The sequence below is a fragment of the Triticum aestivum genome, chromosome 2A, assembly GCF_018294505.1.
Source record: "Triticum aestivum cultivar Chinese Spring chromosome 2A, IWGSC CS RefSeq v2.1, whole genome shotgun sequence".
Taxonomy (NCBI): domain Eukaryota; kingdom Viridiplantae; phylum Streptophyta; class Magnoliopsida; order Poales; family Poaceae; genus Triticum; species Triticum aestivum.
In genome coordinates, this window is record NC_057797.1 from 166070027 (window position 1) to 166090887 (window position 20861).

At 42.1% G+C, this 20861-nt stretch overlaps 1 protein-coding gene across 1 annotated transcript; it reads left to right on the top strand.

The window, feature by feature from the left end:
* Positions 1–15388: 15388 nt before the first annotated feature.
* Positions 15389–17966, top strand: LOC123191606 (uncharacterized). The gene is made up of 5 exons (XM_044604273.1): positions 15389–15554; positions 16759–16881; positions 16989–17293; positions 17373–17445; positions 17545–17966. Exons 1-5 carry the CDS (start codon positions 15404–15406, stop codon positions 17964–17966), a joined length of 1074 nt encoding a protein of 357 aa, XP_044460208.1. The 5' UTR covers positions 15389–15403.
* The last annotated feature ends 2895 nt before the right edge of the window (positions 17967–20861 follow it).

The following is a 20861-nucleotide window of genomic DNA, read 5'->3' on the forward strand; positions in this document are numbered from 1 at the left end:
TACTACTACTATAAAAGAAAGAAAGGGGCAGATCCAAACAATCACACCCATTCATCATCAAAATCTAATGGCCCTTAATCATTCTGTGTTTAACGCTACCAACCACGCAACAAGCCACGATCGATCGCTAATCGCCCCGCACTCGCCCCGCAGTCAAAAAAAAAAGAAGAGAACCGCCCCCGCACGACCTCCTCCTCTGCAGACCGCCGCCCCCCGCACGACCTCCTCACCGCTGCCTCCGCCAGAGCCGCCCCCGCCGTCGCCGGGAGTCTCCCCGCCGCGGGTCGCCGCCTCCGCCCCCGTCCCGCCAGAGCCGCCCCGCCGTCGCCGGGAGCCTCCCCGCCGCGGGTCGCCGCCTCCGCCCCCTTCTTCGCCCGTCCGTCGTCACCCTCGGCGTCGATGAGGGGCTGTGTGCCTTTTGGTCTCGGATCTGGGCATCTGGGTCCTGCGAGTTGGGGTTCCGTTGATCTCCGCTGTACTCTTTGTTGATGTCGAGCCGGGCCTGTTTCTCTGGCCTTGGGCGTCCGCCACTTCGGTCTTCGACGGTGGCGACGGTGTCGGCTGCTCTTTTGGTCCTTTCATGGCTTGTTGCGTGGAGGGGAGTTGGATCCAGCTTCGTTCTTCACCGGACTCCTGGTTGGTGCTCTAACCCTTGCTCTCCGGTACTCCGGTCTCCGGCGACGTTCACCTACAACATCGTCTCCGGCTGGAACAGAGATGGCGACCTCTCCCCGACCTCCCTCTCCACCAGCAGCCCCTTGTACCTGAGCATTACCAACCCCCTGTATGGACATCGCCCTACCTCCATATAAGTTCCCTGAACTTCATATGCCTCCCAAGGCTAGGGATATTCCTCAGCTTGCGACCCTATTTTTTTCTCTTAAAGAGAGATTTTGCTACCCATTCTTGTGACAGTAGGAGCAGTCTCTATTGTGTTTCTCATTAATTGCGTCAATTTGTTTCTTTATTGCATCGTATTGTTAGCTTTGTTCTGACAGTAGGAGTACGCATTAATTTGATTCTTATAATGCTGGTCTTGTTAGGTTTCAAAGTTGTCTGCTTATACGTTTTTCACAACAAATACTCGTGGAGCTGATATATGGTAGTAATCTTTGTGTTCATAATATTGTAGCCTGCCGCATGGATTGAGCTCGAGCCTGACTCCAGCGAGCTTTCTTTAGTTGGTTGTGCTATAGCTTTGGATTTGGTTTCAGATTTTCAACTTGACATATGTATGTAGCCCTCCCCATTTCCTTATTCTCTGATACTTTGGGTCATTTAGAACTTCTGATAGGTTAATTTATTTGCAGTACAATGTCGATAATGCTCTATGACTAGCAGAAAAACTCTTTTAATGTGCATAGTGCACCTTCTCTTTGAATCTAATATATCTTTTATTTTCTTGCATAGTTTTGCCGCCAACCCTGTTAACGCCGTCGCCATCCTCCGTAACACCCATACAACAACACGCACAATAACCTAAGTCCCCGCCTTATCCGCCAGGTATATGTGCATTCCCCCCTCTCTCTATTTATCTTTCACTAAGGTATATGTGCACCCAACGTCCAACAACCTGCACTGTGTCTGAAATAGAAGCTAACAAAAAAGATTAAGCTATCTGTAAGGTTTTGAAATATCTGCCAAAAGAACTCCAAGATCTAATTCAAACACCATTCTTTATTGAGTTAACTATAAGTTCAAGAAAAAAACCTTCTACGCCCAGATTTTCTAAAACAGAGGATGTATTTCTAAAGGAAGGTGAAGATTTTCAACAAGATAAAAAAAGAGTTTTCCTTTTTATTTTAATTTGCATACAGAACAGTGCACAATATGTTTACCACTACATGTATTGCGTGAAGGAAACTAGGTTATTCTAATAAGGGTGGCCATGCTATTTAACTCTTGAACAATTTCATTTGTTGTCCACTATAGAAATAAATACTTTACCGATTTAGTCACATTTGCAGAGCTTATGTTGATACAGTTAACAAATTTTGATAGATAGGTTGATTGCCAAAACAGGACTTAACTAGGCATATACATCAATGATGTTCATTACGGAGTTGTTGTATATCTTGACCAGTGTGTCGTTATTGGAAGAAAACTTCCTAGGTGACGTTCACAAGATAAATGGTTTTAATGCTACACAACACGCCCCTCCCTGCACGTTGAATTGCCAAGTTGAGCAAACTCTGTTTTTTTTGCTTGTTACTGCATATTGCTTGTTACGACCACTGTACAAAATTGCATCTAAAAATGAGAATGAGACCTACTTTTCCATTTTTCAGAGATGAGAGATCCACTTTCGTTTGGAAACGAGAAGAGAGGACAGAGATAATCAAAACAAAGGAATGTAACCCTCGACTTATTACATTTTTTTTCAAGAACTAACACTGTTGCTGGAACGCACAAAACCTGTACCTTTTTAGTAGAACATCCATTATTATTCTCAGCATCTCACCTGCAGCAGTACATACAAATAAATTCCTAGCAGCAGGCAAAAAATTATATGAAGCCCCTTAAAATCTGACAAAATGGGTTCCTGATGTGGTTCAGGAAACCTGCTCTCTGCTCTCTCCATATGAAGATTATCCCTATCCTAGCAAGCTGAGATGTGAGTTGGAGACATCCAGATTATCGAAGTTAATGTTGATGTGGCGTTCTGAGGTGCTAATGCTCGTGTGACCACGGGAGTAATTGCAAGATATACTGGAGGTAAGTTCATGCTAGCCGCTGCTTAGAGGTATGAGTATTCTACTCTCTGTGTTTGCTGAAATACTTGCTCTCGAAGATGGGGTACAGCTTGCAAAGGGGGAAAATGGCCCGATGTTGCCTTCAAATCTGATTGTCAAGCACGGGTAGAGATGTGGAACTCAAGAAAACAAAACAGATAAGAGATTATGGGCCTCCTGTGTGAAATTGAGGAGCTGGGCCCAGATTTTTGTTCAGTCCTGTCTTTTATTTGCAGAGAGGCTAATTTCTATGCACCACTCTCTGCAAAGCTACCCTTGCAAGTTACTGACCTGAGGCTGTGCGTAATGCCGCTCCGGACGATCTTGCCTTTTTTTTCAAACTGAGTAATCTTGAGCGATATAGATGAGCTCCTTTGACTGTAAAAAAAAGGAACTCCCTAAAATCTGTTGGTGTTAAGATTTTACTTCAGAACACTGGTTCAATGCCATTGATATTTTTATCTAGGATATATCTTTTTCATTTTAGTAGTCATCAAGCTGAGTTCTGAGTATTCGCAACATGTAATCAAGTCCTGGAAATTTCATGCCATTTCCAGATTTATATAAACATTTGGTTAGTAATCTCATATCGATGGATCAAACTTTTATCTCTTGAACTTTTCTCATATTTTAGTTATCAATTGCTTACACCATGATATTAATATCTTTTTCTAAGATTAGGTATCAATTGCTCACACCATGATATTAAGACCAAAAGATTACATCTCCATGTACTAAACACAGTGCAAGGCTACTCTCCAATCGCAACTAGATTTTTTTATCTTTTACAACTTATTAAGCACTGGGTATTAAACAATATATTATTGTCTCCATGCAACAACATCATCAGATGTAGTCTCTCTTCTAAGAAACAACTTCAGTGAACTCAAGACATTGTGCATCCATTTAATTCATATATTTTAAAACTCCTTTTATTTTATTTTATACTTATGTGATTTCAGTTTCCAACGATTAAGACGTGCGTTGCACGTGCAAACTTAGTAGTAAAGATATAAAGACTATTTATCCTTTGAACAAAACAATAGCACTCTTACCTTTTTGTTTTTTGTAATTGCATAACTCAAGACCAAGAGGATTGGTAGTATTATGTCCGTTTTGTTGAAAACATGAGGTCAAAATAAAGAAGGTTGCAGCTGAAGGGCAAACTGAAATTATTCTTGTGTATCTTTCATGTAAGACTATTTGTATTGTAATTTCACAATTTTGAAATAATTTTCTGAAACATAATATTGTGAGATTCGATTGAGGTATTTGTGTTATTCTTTTGCATACGCCTAATATGTGATATGACACTTAGATTAGGCAGTTTTTTTAAAAAAAGTGTGCATACGCCTAATTTTTTTCCTGGGTACGCCACTGACATACCTAGTCCAATTAATCAAGCTGCTCGCTTTGTTCCCAGAACCATGAGTCCGGACACGAGTTGAACACCAGAGCGCTATCATCTTTGCGGGAACTCGATGTACGCACGCGCGCGCATGTCCTGGTTTTCTTCGGAGTTGATTAGGTTAGGCGTACGAGTACGACCACCGGTAAACCGGAGTCACATCAGACCATCATTTGCCCGTGGAAAAAGCATCGGATCAGTTGAGACGATCATAGACGTACGCACGTCAGATCATCATCGTTGCTCAGTAGTACGTAGAGAGATTCGTCATTTAATGTCTCTTCGTAGAACTTGTATTAGCTTTGTTAATCGTTCTCAGAATAAAGTTAGCGACAGTTTAGCGTCGTTTGCGAGGGTTGAAGGAAAAACTATGACTTGGCTTGGGTCAGGTCCTTCAGATTCCCTAGAGTTAGCTCTCGCAGATTGTAATCACATTGATTCTGAGTAATACAAGTTTTCTACCCGCAAAAAAAAAGTTTTGTCTGTGCACGCGTGAGTTGATCTCGCTGATCTCCCGCTCCGTTTTGACATTTTCTTTTCTGAAGAAAGAGCAGACCCACTTGTTCTAGATAGAACTCAAAGGGGGTTAAAGATGATGTAAGAGTCTGAAATTTGGAAAAAAAAATCGCATAATGTATGGCCGGGTTTGGAATTTCGGTGGCCAGTATTTGACATATGGACCTTTTCCCTTCTTTTCGCTGGATTTGAACAACTTCCCCTTTCTCGTTCTGGGTACGCGTAGAACCTGGTCGACGACATGCATTGCGATTTCGACTTGAGAACTGCTCCGCGAATGATTCTCTTTCGTGTTCTAGTTGATTAAACTTTGAAGACATGTACATGACTTTATCTACGCTAGGAGAAGATAACTACCAGTATTATATACTCCTCCGTCCCAAAATAAACCGAAACAAATTTATTTTGAGGCGAGGGAGTAATTGGCAACTTGCATTTACAAATTTATTTATGGACCAATTCATGCACCGTTCTTATTTGAACTATATAAAATAAAACATACACTGTTTTTCTTTGTTTCCTCTCATTTTGGAACCGATGACGCAGACACCTAGTCCTAAAAGAAGGCGGCAAGTTCTAGTTATATACTATTTGAAACAAATGTTTTCTACTACCACACAGATAGTACTCTGTAGGCGGAGTATATATTTTATAACCAATAATTAGCACACAAAACCAAAAGCATCCAATAGGCATTTAGAAATCACATGCCGGGTGCTAGTACTCCCTCCATTTTTATTTACTCTGCATATTAGAGTTGACTGAAATCAAACTTCGTAAAGTTTGATCAAGTTTATAGAAAACAATATAGATATTTATCATAATAAATCTATACGATATAAAAGTACATTTAATAATAAATCTAATGTTGTTGATTTGTTATTGTATATCTTAATATTTTTGTATGTAAACTTGGTCAAAGTTTGTAAAGCTTGACTTTGACCAAAATTAATATGCGAAATAAATAAAAACGGAAGGAGTATATAGGAGTAGCATCCCAGATACTGTAGGCCGAGTGCAATATCCAACTTGCACGCAATTTAGAAATCACAGGAGGGGGACTGTCTGTGCACTGCACTGTTGGGAACCTTTGTCGTGTGTACGGAGAGGCAGACAGCTTCTGACATGTCGCGCCCATGTTTGAATCTATGTAGTAGACGTCCACTTGTTTTAAAAACGAAATAAAAATCAGCCGACGTCCGTCAAAGCTGCAGCTCAAAAACTGGTTCGTCAGTTGAGTTGTTTGATCTCCCATAGGCGTTACATTCACTGGCGGCAGAGGGAATCCGTACCACCAGACACCAGTACCGACGCCGTGGTTTTCTACTAGCATATATACCTCTATGGAAATGCAGATAAATTTGAATCAAATCCGTGAAGGATCCGACCGTGTCACGCCCCTGATCTCATCTTCCCTTGTTTTTGCCGGCTGAGATCTCTGAGCTGTCGTCGATGTGTGTGTGCCCCTCGGTAGACCTACAGATGGAACTGTCATGTCAGCTTATGAAAAAGATGTCTGTACACAATCCTCTGGAGCGCAGATCATTTGGGCTCTGGCCGCGACACGGCACCGGTAAACTATTGCGTTTCGGGTGAGAAGCAAGTTGCATGAGAAGGCCGAGATCCTCCGGCCGGCGCGCTGAACCGGAGCCATCTTGGTCGCATCGGATAGGTCTCCGCGGTGGTTGCGATCTTGCTCGGGAATGCGATGCCCTTCCTTCCTTCCTTCCTTCCTTCCTTCCTGTAGATGAGCTCGCTCGTGTGCGTGATTCAGTCATGGTCGTGCATGCAATTCCGTTTCCATTGGTGTAGGGATTGTTTGTCGGTGACAGGATTTATTGAGAACAAGTGGAGTAGAGATCTTATCCGTTGTGATGGTCAGATGCCACGCATGAGTAATTGAGTATCGGGTGTATGGGTATGTATCAGGGTATGAGTGGTCAGCTTGCCACGATGCATGAGTCTGGATGATTATATGAATTTGCCATCTCTCGTCAATCCCGTTTGATGTTAGTTCTATCAGTATTATTACACATTCCTGTTTTCTCTCACAAAAATAACTGCAACTTTTTTTCATCTACTCCAAGCAAGGATTGGAGCACTGGCAGATAAAGTGGCACGGGGAAATTGTCGTAGAGGACAAAAGGAAGGATCGTGTCATGTTACCTACTACTTTCTCCGTAAAAAATAAATGATGTAAGAGCAATAACAACGGGCGAATCAAATGGATGGCGCATTTGTCCGTGTTTATCTGTTTGGGTCGGCCGTTCGCCCAGTGTCCGTTCTGTTTTAGATATGGGTCGACGGCGCGCCCAATGCGCCTATCCATTTCATGTTCGCATTTAATTTTTAAAAAAGCCCGTGGCCGTAGATCATGTCAGCGGTCATGTCTCATATAGGCTTCATGCCAGCACCGGCATATAATGCTGGCTTCAAAAAATATCACCAGACAGTTCATGCTGACGCACTCGCCAGTGGCTGGCACACATGCCAGCACACAAAAACGGGTGGGACTTGAATTCGATCAGGCCATCGCGGTCCCGTGATCATGCCAGCTGCTACCTCTTGAGCACTGTGTTGGTTTTTCCTTGAAGAGGAAATGGTGGTGCAGTGAAGCAGCGTAGGTATTTCTCTCAGTTTTTGAGAACCAAGGTATCAATCCAGTAGGAGACCACGTGCAAGTCATCTCGTACATACACAAACAAATAAGAACCTCGCAACCAACGCGATAAAGGGGTTGTCAATCCCTTCACGACCACTTGCAAGAATGAGATCTGATAGAGATGATAATAATAAGATAAATATTTTTGGTATTTTTATGATATAGATTGAAAGTAAAAGATAGCAAAATAAAGTAGATTGGAAACTTGTATGATGAAGAATAGACCCGGGGGCCATAGGTTTCACTAGTGGCTTCTCTCAAGATAGCATAAATATTATGGTGGGTGAACAAATTATTGTCGAGCAATTGATAGAAAAGCGAATAATTATGAGAATATCTAGGCATGATCATGTATATAGGCATCACGTCCAAGACAAGTAGACCGAAACGATTCTGCATCTACTACTATTACTCCACACATCAACCGCTATCCAGCATGCATCTAGAGTATTAAGTTTATAAGAACAGAGTAACGCGTTAAGCAAGATGACATGATGTAGAAGGATAAACTCATGCAATATGATATAAACTACATATTGTTATCCTCGATGGCAACAATACAATACGTCTCGTTTCCCTTTCTGTCACTGGGATCGAGCACCGCAAGATTGAACCCAAAGCTAAGCACTTTTCCCATTGTAAGAAATATCAATCTAGTAAGCCAAACCAAACTGATAATTCGAAGAGACTTGCAAAGATAAACCAATCATGCATAAAAGAATTCAGAGAAGATTCAAATATTATTCATAGATAGACTAGATCATAAACCCACAATTCATCGGATCTCGACAAACACACCGCAAAAAGAGTTACATCGAATAGATCTCCAAGAGAATCGAGGAGAACTTTGTATTGAGATCCAAAGAGAGAGAAGAAGCCATCTAGCTACTAGCTATGGACCCGTAGGTCTGAGGTAAACTACTCACACATCACCGGAGAGCCCATGGAGTTGATGTAGAGGTCCTCTGCGATCAATGTCCCCTCCGACGAAGCTTCGAAAAAGGCTCCAAGATGGGATTTCTTGGCTACAGAAGGTAGCGGCGGTGGAAATAAAGTTTCGTGGTGCTCCTGGATGTTTGCGTGGTATGTGAACATATATATGAGGAAGAAATAGGTCGGTGGAGCAACGAGGGGCCCACGGGGGGGGGGGGGGTAGGAGGGCGCGCCCAGGGGGTAGGCGCGCCCCCCTACCTCGTGGCCGCCTCGTTGATTGCTTGACGTCCACTCCAAGTCCTCTGGACCACGTTTGTTCCAAAAATCATGTCCCGAAGGTTTCATTCCGTTTGGACTCCGTTTGATATTCCTTTTTCTATGAAACACTGAAATAGGCAAAAAAACAGCAATTTGAGATGGGCCTACGGTTAATAGATTAGTCCCAAAAATAATATAAAAGTGTAAAATAAAGCCAACTAACAACCAAAACAGATAATATAATAGCATGGAACAATAAAAAAATTATAGATACATTGAAGACGTATCGGCATCCCCAAGCTTAATTCCTGCTCGTCCTCGAATAGGTAAATGATAAAAACATAATTTTGATGAGGAATGCTTCCTAGAATATTCTTCAATGTATTTTTCTCTATTGTGGCATGAATGTTCAGATCCGAAAGATTCAAGATAAAAGTTGATTGTTGACATAAAAATAGTAATACTTCAAGTATGCTAATCAAGCAATTATGTCTTATCAAAATACCATAGCCAAAGAAACCTTATCCCTACAAAGTCATATAGTTTGACCATGCTTCATTTTTATCACACAAAATGCTCTCATCATGCACAACCCCGATGACAAGCCAAGCAATTGTTTCATACTTAGCTTTTTCAAACTCTTTTAATTTTCACGCAATATATGAGTGCGAGCCATGGACATAGCACTATGGGTGGAATAGAATATGATGATTGATGTTGTGTGAGAAGACACAAAAGGGAGAAAGTCTCAAATTGACGCGGATAATCAATGGGCTATGGAGATACCCACCGATTGATGTTAATGTAAGGAGTATGGATTGCCATGCAACAGATGCACTAAAGCTATAAATATATGAAAGCGCATCAATGAAACTAAGTGGGTGTGCATCCAACTCGCTTGCTCACGAAGACCTATGGCATTTGAGGAAGTCCATCATTGGAATATACAAGCCAAGTTCTATAATGAAAAATTCCCACTAGTATATGAAAGTAGCAAAATAAGAGACTCTCTATCATGAAGATCATGGTGCAACTTTGAAACACAAGTGTGGAAAAAGGATAGTAATATTGTCCCTTCTCTCTTTTTCTCTCTCTCATATATATATATATATATATATATATATATATATATATATATATATATATATATATTATTTGGGCCTTCTTTTTTTGGCCTCTTTTCTTTCTCTTTTTTTTCGTCCGAACTTTCATCCCGACTTGTGAGGGAATCATAGTCTCCATCATCCTTTCCTCACATGGGACAATGCTCTAATGATGATCATCACACTTTTATTTTCTTACTAATCAAGAATTACAACTCGATACTTGATGACCCACAAATATAGGGGATCTATCGTAGTCCTTTCAATAAGTAAGAGTGTCGAACCCAACGAGGAGCAGAAGGAAATGATAAGCGGTTTCCAGCAAGGTATTCTCTGCAAGTACTGAAATAAGTGGTAACAGATAGTTTTGTGATAGAATAATTTGTAACGAGCAACAAGTAAGTAAATAAAGTGCAGCAAGGTGGCCCAATCCTTTTGTAGCAAAGGACAAGACTGGACAAACTCTTATATGATGTAAAGCGCTCTGGATGACACATGGGAATATCGTCAAGCTAGTTTTCATCACGTTCATATGATTCGCGTTCGGTACTTTGATAATTTGGTATGTGGGTGGACCGATGCTTGGGTGCTGCCCTTACTTGGACAAGCATCCCACTTATGATTAACCTCTATTGCAAGCATCCGCAACTAGAACAAAAGTATTAAGATAAACCTAACCATAGCATGAAACATATGGACCCAAATCTGCCCCTTACGAAGCAACGCATAAACTATGGTTTAAGCTTATGTCACTCTAGCAACCCATCATCTACTTATTACTCCCCAATGCCTCCCTCTAGGCCCAAATAATGGTGAAGTGCCATGTAGTCGACGTTCATATAACACCACTAGAGGAGAGACAACATACATCTCATCAAAATATCGAACGAATACCAAATTCACATGACTACTAGTAGCAAGACTTCTCCCATGTCCTCAAAAACAAAAGTAACTACTCATAAAGCATAAACATGTTCATAATCAGAGGGGTATTAATATGCATATAGAATCTGAACATATGATCTTCCACCAATTAAACCAACTAGCATCAACTACAAGGAGTAATTAACACTACTAGCAACCTACTAGCACCAATCCCGGACTCGGAGACAAGAATTGGATACAAGAGATGAACTAGGGTTTTGAGATGAGATGGTGCTGATGAAGATGTTCATGGAGATTGCCCTCTCCCGATGAGAGGAGCGTTGGTGATGACGATGGCGATAATTTCCCCCTCCGGGAGGGAAGTTTCCCCGGCAGAACAGCTCCGCCAGAGCCCTAGATTGGTTCCGCCAAGGTTCCGCCTCGTGGCAGCAGAGTTTCGTCCAAGAAGATGGCTTATGATTTTTTTTCCATCTAAAGACTTCATATAGTAGAAGATGGCCACCGGAGGGCCACCAGGGGGCCCACGAGGTAGGGGGCGTGCCCAGGGGTAGGGCGAGCCCCCACCCTCGTGGGCAGGGTGTGGCCCCCTGGTGAAGTTCTTGCTCTCAGTATTTTTTATATATTTGGAAAACATCTTCCGTGAAGTTTCAGGACTTTTGGAGCTGTGCAGAATAGGTCTATAATATTTGCTCCTTTTCCAGCCCAGAATCCCAGCTATCGGCATTCTCCCTCTTTATGTAAACCTTGTAAAATAAGAGAGATTAGGCATAAGTATTGTGACATAATGTGTAATAACAGCCCATAATGCAATAAATATTGATATAAAAGCATGATGCAAAATGGACGTTTCAACTCCCTCATGCTTAGACCTTGCTTGTCCTCAAGCGAAAAGCCGAAATCGAAAAATATGTCCACATGTTTAGAGATAGAGGTGTCGATAAAAATAAAATACGGACATGAGGGCATCATGATCATTCTTAGAACAGCAACTCCTATAATTCTTTGTCATATAATCTCTAATGCTAGAGTAATAATTCAATCACGATATCAAGTATGAATCGTAAACTTCATTGAAAACTAACAAACTACAATCTCAGTCACTGAGGCAATTGCAATTTATCATAACATAGGAAAGAGTCAATGTATAAGAGTTTTTCAGCAAGTCCACATACTCAACTATCATATAATCTTTCACAATTGCTGTCACTCATGCAATACTTATGGGTATGGAGTTTTAATCGGACACAGAGAAAGATAGGGGCTTATAGTTTTGCCTCCCAATGTTTTACCTCAAGGGTAGTGTCAACAGTAATAGTTCATGAAAACTCGCATCCAATTAGCCATGTATACCAGGATCTTTCCAACATATTGTGCTTGCCAAAGGATAAAATGTAAAAAGGATGGGTGAAAATCACCATGACTCTTATGCACTATAGGAGATAAAAGTAAAAGATAGGCCCTTCGCAGAGGGAAGCAGATGTTGTCATGCGCTTTTATGGTTGGATGCACAAAAAATCTTAATGCGAAACAACGTCACTTTATATTGCCCCTTGTGATATGAACCTTTATTATGCAGTCTGTCGCTTTTATTACTTCCATATCACACGATCGTATAAAGCTTATTTCCTCCACACCAATCAATCATACATATTTAGAGAGCAATTTTTATTGCTTGCACCGATGACAACTTACTTGATGGATCTTACTCAATCCATAGGTAGATATGGTGGGCTCTTATGGCAAGACTGGTTTGAGGGTGTTTGGAAGCACACGTAGTATCTCTATTTGGTGCAATGAATTTGGCTAGCATGAGGGGGAAAGGCAAGCTCATCATGTTGGAAGATCCAAGACAATATAATTCATCTTAGATGTAAGAAAACATAACCCATTATGTTGTCTTTCTTGTCCAATGTCAACTCTTCAGCATGTCATATTTTAATGAGTGCTCACAATCATAAAAGATGTCCAAGATAGTATATTTATATGTGAAGACCTCTCTTTCTTTATTACTTCCTATTAATTGCAACGGTGACCAAAACGGTGTTTGTCAACCCTCAACAACTTTTATTCATCATACTCTTTCTATGTGAGCTCATTACTCTCCATAATACTCACATGATCTCTTTGTTTCTTTTTATTTCTTTCTCTTTTCTTTTATTCCCTTAGGATCATGGCAAAATAATCAAACCCTTGACTCAACACTAATCTTTATTATATAGCTCACGGACTCGATTACATAGGAGGATAATAAAGCAAAACCCACAACGAGATCATACTAAGAACTTTTATTCTACTAGATCAAGATATTACCAAAGGGATCGAACTAAGAAAAACGATAAAGATAAAAGTGATGGTGATACGATACCGGGGCACTACCCCAAGCTTGGCAGTTGCCAAGTGGAGTGCCCATACCCATGTGATTATGTCTCTCTTTTCGGGGATGGTGATGTGATGTTCTTGGCGATGATGCCCCTCAAGATACGATTCTCCTCCTCAAGCTTGTTGACTTGATGCTTGAGGTCCATTATTTTCTTTCGGAGTTTTCCTGTAACAGCCAAAGCTCCCTGCATCCAAGGGTGCTGCATAGCTGCAGGAGAAACAATGACACTCTTTTTCATATTCTCATAAGAAAGAAATCTAACATTGGAAGGGATAACCGAGTTTGGAATGGCTGAGCTCTGCAGTTCTCCCATTGTGAGTCCAGCTCGGAAGCGGGAAGTGACTTCTTGATCCTGTTCCATGGCATCTATCCTCTTCAATTCGGCCTCCATCTCTTCCTCCATCGCTGGCCCGAAGAGGTCAATATTGTTGTTTGTCATTGATCTTGGTGCCGGGTGAGACACCCGGCTCTCCCCGACTGACTCTTGCGAAGACATCTTGCTCTAATCTGCTCAGCAGCAATAGCTCGAAACACAAAACAGAGGCTAATTGCGTGATACGGGAGTCAAAACCCCCGGGAGATTATATAATGAATTTTTACCAACCAAAATATGTGTCATGTACGAAAACGGAGTTCGGAGGCACACGAGGCACCCATGAGGTAGGGGGCGTGCCCAGTAGGGTAGGGCGCGCCCTCCACCCTCGTGGAGCCCTCGTGTCCTTCCCGGACTGCTGCTTATTTTTCTATTTTTCTAAATATTCCAAAACGGAGAAATATTGTCTTAAAAACTGTTTTGGAGTCGGTTTACTTACCGTACCATATACCTATTCCTTTTCGGAGTCTGAAACGTTTCGGAAAGTGTCCCTTATGTATTCCTCCGGGGTTACGGTTTCAATAATATTGGTTTCAACATTTATGGGATTACCTTAGATATAGTGTTTGATTCTTTGACCGTTCACCACCTTCGGATTTGTGCCTTCGAAGTTGTTGATTTTTATGGCACCAGAACGGTAGACCTCCTCGATAACGTAAGGGCCTTCCCATTTAGGCCTTGTTCGGTTACGCCCAGCCCAGCGAGGTTTTGGGTCCAATCCACGCGGGTCCGTAGGGATTACCCCCGTCGGGGAATAAACCCGGCCCATCTAGTTTTTCTCGTTCGGTTAAGCCCCGCATTGTATTTCCCCGGCCCAAACCTCTCCAAACCCACGCGGAAAAAAACATCCACTAGCACCCCGTGGAAGGAATCCCCGAGCGAGGCGCTCATCTCATCTCTCCCGAGCGGCAGAAGTGGCGGCAAGGAGGCGGCGGGGACGAGTGGACGGCGGCGGTGCAACCTACCCGGAGGAGGAGGGTGCCCTCCTGCTTCGACGGCCTGCCACGAAGCCCGCCGGAACCCTAGCCTCTGATTGTCCCATCTCCCCCGCCGCCCCCTTGCCGCGGGCCCGCGGCCGGAACCCTAGCTCCGGAGAAGTGGTTGCTGCAGGCGAGGAGATCTCTGGTTAGTTTTCTCTCTCCCTCCTCCCCCCCTACCTCCCACCGCCTTTCTCTCTAGCAGCACTGATTTGCCCCCTCCATGAAAACCTAGACAAATATTGATCTGTCTTCCCGAATGTGGTCGTCAAGGTCGAGACTTTTCTTGGGGTTTCCTAGGAACTAGCATCAATTGTTATTTCATGATTTGTCTTCCCGAATGTGGTCGTCAAGATCTGTCTTCCCGTTGTTAGTAATTTGTACTGGAGTCAGCAGTACAATTTTGTGTTAGTAAATGGAGTCAGCAGTACGATTTGGTGTTAGTAATTTGGATTTGTTTTATTTTTCTCAACATAACTATTGTAGTAGTAGTATAATTGTTAGTGTATCTCTTGGTATAAAGAAGGACTATCTAATCTGGAGGAACAACAATGCATGTTGTTTTTGTTGCTGGCTGCTGATAGTACAGTATGATGTTCGTCCCAAAATGTAGTATGTGAACCTAATCTCTGTTAGCAGCAGAGCACATACTTCCAAAGATTTTTTATGTCCGAACAAAAGATACTTCGGGTATGATCATTGGTAGATTATATAATTGTTCTCTTCATGGTGTGTGATCATCATCTGTTCTTCATTGGTACACATTGCAGTTGTCCTTTTTTCTAGTGTTGTCCTTTTTGTTAGATGATGTTCCAATGCCAGATATTTTGATGATGCCAGATATAAGCTAGCTTCGCCGCCTCACAGCTGCAGCAAGACCCTGAATTGGGCAGCATCGTGAAGGACAAGGTAGATTAATCCTCTTGTTTTAATCTTCTCCTTATTCATGTATTGTTGGTTATTATTGCTTGGTCGATAGATCTGTGTTACAAAGTGTTTTTTTGGTAAGCTGAGAGCTATGTTAATATCTTACATTACTAGACATTGTAGTTGTTGAAGAATTTTAGCTCTTACTGCAGTTGTTTTTTTGGTAAACTGTTTGTTTGTACAACTTGCACTCTTACTGTTTTGGTGTAGTAGTAATAACTAGCCACATTTTTCTTCTTTAGACTTGGAATGGATCCTGAAATGAGGGATCGTGTTAGGAAGAGGGAGGAGGAGGATGACGAAATGATGTTATTTGTTTTCCCTGCACTACATTTGATAGAGACCGATGGAGTTGCTCTTAGGGAGCGGAGGATTCCGCGTCATACATCATCGCTAACAGGCGAGATGTTTGTTAAGGAGTTACTCGAAGGGCACGTCAAAAACTGTCGGGTAGCATTTAGGATGGAGCCGCGTATCTTCAAATCTTTGGCTAATTATCTTCGAAGGGAGAAGTTGGTGAAAGATACCAGAATTAAAGTCGAAGAGAAACTAGCATCATTTCTGTGGATGTTATCCCATAATTCTTCATTTGAAGACCTTCAAGTTCGGTTTGGTCACAGCGGGGATACTTTCCATTGGCAAATGAAGAATTTCTTTGACATCATCCCTATTCTCTCCAAGCATTTTTTGAAGCCTCCAAATCCCAGTCAAGTGCATCCGAAGATTCAGTCGGACACGAGATTCTTTCCTTATTTTCAGGTTTTTGCTTCGCCAACTTTGATCCACATCGATAACTTACTCTTCATGTTATAGGTGCTAAGTTATAGTATTTCGTTGCAGAACTGCATTGGGGCAATTGATGGGACACATGTTCCCATAACAATTTCAGGAGAAAAAGCCGCACCATTCAGAAATAGGAAAGGGACCCTAAGCCATAATGTTATGGTCGTGTGCGACTTCGACCTGAACTTCACCTTCATTTCTTGTGGCTGGGAGGGATCTGCTACCGATGCTAAAGTTCTCCGGTCAGCACTTAATAGTGGGTTTCATGTACCTCCGGGCAAGTTTTATCTGGTTGATGGTGGTTATGCCAACACACCTTACTTCTTGGCACCGTATCGTGGTGTTCGGTACCATCTGAAGGAGTTTGCACGCGGTCGCCGTCGACCCCAAAATCACAGGGAGCTATTCAATCTCCGGCATGCCGTGTTACGAAATCACGTCGAACGGGGATTAGGAATCTTGAAGAAGCGGTTCCCAATCCTAAAAGTGGGCACGCATCATCGAATAGAGAACCAAGTCAAGCTACCAGCAGCGGCGGCAATCTTACATAACATCATCCGATCTGAAAAAGGAGATGAGCGTTGGTTAGATAACCAACCAAACAATATACCTGTCATGAATTTTGTTGATCTTCCTGACGGTGATATTCCTCAAAATCATCAAATCAACCATGAAGGCGACAACCTTAGAGATGCCATTGCTCATCAAATGTGGGCTGATTATCGACATGCATAACTTGTCATTTGTAGTGTAGTAGTAATAAGTATAGTGTAGAAGTTTATGTTTTTTTTTCTGTTGTTCATGTCATGAATATTGTTCAGAAGTCACTATGATGACTGCTCGAGGGTCACCAAGGTTGAGCCTCCTCAAAAAAGCTGTCGAAAGGGATAGAGCATCACCTCCTACAAGCAGTGTGACAAAGAGGAGGAGAGGGTCTCCCAAAGGTAATAAACTAGCCGTGACTTTATTTCTCTTGTCGGGACTTTATTTGCTTAAAACCAAAATAGTTAAGATAGAAAAAGGTACATTAACATACAATGTGGAAATGCAGAAGATAGAGCACAGTGGAATGCAAGCCTTGAGAAAGATCTTGTGGACTTGCTTCGTGAGCATGATACACCTGAACATAAGGGTCAAAATGGATGGAGCTCAGAAGCATGGAATACGATAGTGAAGAAATTCCACCAAAAGAATCCTTATGCTAGGTACGAGAAGAAGAAAATCCAAGAAAAGGAAAAAGAGTTGAAAAGAGAATACAAGATGATCAAAGAGATAAGGAAGCAAAGCGGCGTTTCATGGGACGACCGGCAGTGCAGGATTCTAGCGGATCCACCACTTTGGAAAAACATCATCATAGTAAGAATGTCATTGTTATTCCCTAAAAGTTTCATTACTTGTTGCATGCTCTAATATCATTTTCTTGTCAACTATGTAGTCACACCCTAAAGCTGGAAAGTTCAAGACAAAAGGCTTCCCTCTTTTTGAAGCTTTGGGAGAATTGCATGATGGTTAGTTATCAACTTCATTCATATACTCATGTCATTGTTTTATGTTTGTTTACTCTTCTAGTTTGAAATCTTATATTTGATTGTCACTTTAACTTGTAGGCCAAACTGCAGAAGGGACATATAACTTCACCTCTATCGAGTCATCACATTGCTCAACCCAATCAGATCTCGAGAATCTTGGAGGAGCTGGCAAGAATCAAGGAGAAACATCAGCTGATGGTGAGAATCTTGGAGGAGAAAGGGTGCAGATCGATGAAGATGTTGAGGAGGTTTACGTGCAAGAAAACATTGTTGTGGAGCCCGAGCAAACTCAACCAAATTTGGCTACTGCACCCTCAAGAAATGGAGAAGAGAAAGAACCAAAGAGAAGGAGGGGGGCGAATGGTGATGTGGCTGCAATGATGGAGAAGTACTTGGAAATAAGGACGAAGCAGGTGGAGGATGAGAGGAATAAGCCAAGGGTCGTGGATGAGTACTCTATCAAAAACTGCATTGATCTGCTGAAAACAATGGAGATCTGAAGAAGAAGTCAAGGCTTTCCGAGTCTTCAAGATCCCCGAGAACCGAGAGATTTTCATGAGTGCCAGACCGGAGACTGCTCTTATGTGGCTGAGAGATGAAATGGAATAACTCAGGTACTCCTCTTTTCAATTAGTGCATGTTACTAAACTCCTTGCTAGCCATTTAGTCCATGTTGTTGTTGCTGCTGCTGCTGTAAAGACATTATTTTCTTCTGAAATGGATAGTTGTTTTAAATATATTTATGAAGTTCTTTTGCAAACTATTAGACTGACTGGTTATAGGAATACTTTGCTTGAATAATACAACCTTTTTTCAAATGATTGCTTGATGTATCGACACAGGTTGACAAGTGCTTGTGTTGTAGCTAGGCTAGGCTGACTTTCTTATGGTTGTAGTAATTGTCTATTTCTAAACTGCTATGATGCCTTGTCCCTAGAAAATAAAAAGGGATGCTTTTAACATAGATCAGAGGATAGAGATTGATTTGCCTACTGTTTATGTATGTTTTTCTCATTGTTTCCATTCCTGGAAATAAAACTGCCAAGTATTTCACTCTCAAACTAATTTTGGGTTTGAATGGTTTCAAAAAGCAGGAGTTCTACATAAGAATGCTCCAGAAGAAGAGCGAAGGTGCCGCGACTTGGATCTATTTGTGTGTGCTTTTCATTGGAAGGCTTCATATCTATTCGCTGGGTTTTGTCCATGTGATATTTGTAGAGAAACTAAACACTATTTCTGAAACGACTGACTGTAGGGTGGAAGAATTTGGGAGGAACTGATAATTAAGCTCTTGTGGTCTATTCAACATATTATATATTATGTATGCTCCAAATTGCTATTATTTTTGTTAGTATTTGTGCCCTGTTCAAATCTTAGAATTGTTGTTATTGTTGGGATAATAAGTGTTTTAAACTGTCAGTGTTATTGTCACTTCAGTCTGCATCTGTGTCATTACTGCATGAGAATTGTTGTTATCTATATGTACCACTTCATCTATGTCAATACTGTTGTCCCTGTGGTCCAGTGCCCTTGGGGACTAACCAAATGCATGAGAGTGGCATGGATTGCATACTAGCAAGGATTTGGTCCCCAAGTGGTTTTGGTGTCAAGCGGGGATCACCCAATCCTCTAGAGGATTAAATCCACTAGAGGATTAATTCTGCTACAACCGAACAAGGCCTTAGAGAGAAGTTTTCCTGCAAAAAATCTTAAACGAGAGTTGTATAGCAATACATAATTACCTACATTAAACTCACGCTTTTGTATCCTTTTGTCATGCCATCTTTTAACTTTTTTTAAACAACTTGGCATTTTCGTAGGCTTGGGTTCTCCATTCATCAAGTGAGCTAATATCTAATAACCTCTTCTCACCGGCAAGTTTAAAATCATAATTAAGTTCTTTAATAGCCCAATAAGCCTTGTGTTCTAGTTCGAGAGGTAAGTGACATGCTTTTCCATAGACCATTTTATACAGAGACATACCCATAGGATTTTTATATGCAATTCTATAGGCCCATAATGCATCATCAAGTTTCTTGGACCAATTCTTTCTAGACCTATTAACAGTCTTTTGCAAAATTAATTTGAGTTCTCTATTACTCAATTCTACTTGACCACTAGACTAAGGGTGATAAGGAGATGCAATTCTGTGATTAACATCATATTTAGCAAGCATTTTACGGAAATCACCATGAATAGAATGTGAAACACCATCAGTCATTAAATATCTAGGGACTCCAAATCTTGGAAAAATAACTTCTTTAAGCATTTTAATAGAAGTGTTATGATCAGCACTACTAGTTGGAATAGCTTCTACCCACTTAGTAACGTAATCAACAACAACTAAAATATGTGTATATCCATTAGAGGAAGGGAAGGATCCCATATAGTCAAAGCCCCAAACATCAAATGGTTCAATAACAAGTGAATAATTCATAGGTATTTCTTGACGTCTACTAATATTACTGTTGGGGAACGTAGCAGAAATTCAAAATTTTCTACGCATCACCAAGATCAATCTATGGAGAAGTCTACCAACGAGGGAAGGAGAGTGCATCTACATACCCTTGTAGATCGCTACGTGGAAGCATTCAAGAGAACGGGGTTGATGGAGTCGTACTCGTCATGATCCAAATCACTGATGATCCTAGTGCCGAACGGACGGCACCTTCATGTTCAACACACGTACAGCCCGGTGACGTCTCCTACGCCTTGATCCAGCAAGGGAGAAGGAGAGGTTGGGGAAGACTCCATCCAGTAGCGGCACGATGGCGTGGTAGTGGTGGAGGAGCGTGGTACTCCAGCAGGGCTTCGCCAAGCACCGCAAGAGACGAGGAGGGAGAGGGGTAGGGCGGCACCAAGAAGGAGAGGAACTCATCTGTTGGCAGCCCCAAGTCCTCAAGTATATATAGGGGAGAGGGAGGGGTGCGCCCCATCTAGGGTTCCACCCTAGGGGCGGCGGCCAGCCCCAATCCCATCTAGGGTGGCGGCCAAGTGGAGGGGGAGAGGGAGGCGCACCAGGCATGGGCCTTAAGGCCCATCTGCCCTTAGGGTTTGCCCCCTTTTCCCCTTAGGCGCATGGGCCTTGGTGGGGAGGCGCCCCAGCCCACTTAGGGGCTGGCCCCTTCCCACTATCGGCCCATGTAGGCCTCCGGGGCTGGTGGCCCCACTTGGTGGACCCCGGACCCCTCCGGTGGTCCCGGTACACTACCGGTGATGCCCGGAACACTTCCGGTGGCCAAAACCATACTTCCTATATATTAATCTTTACCTCCGGACCATTCCGAAACTCCTCGTGATGTCCGGGATCTCATCCGGGACTCCGAACAACATTCAGTAACCACATATATCTATTCCCTATAACCCTAGCGTCATTGAACCTTAAGTGTGTAGAC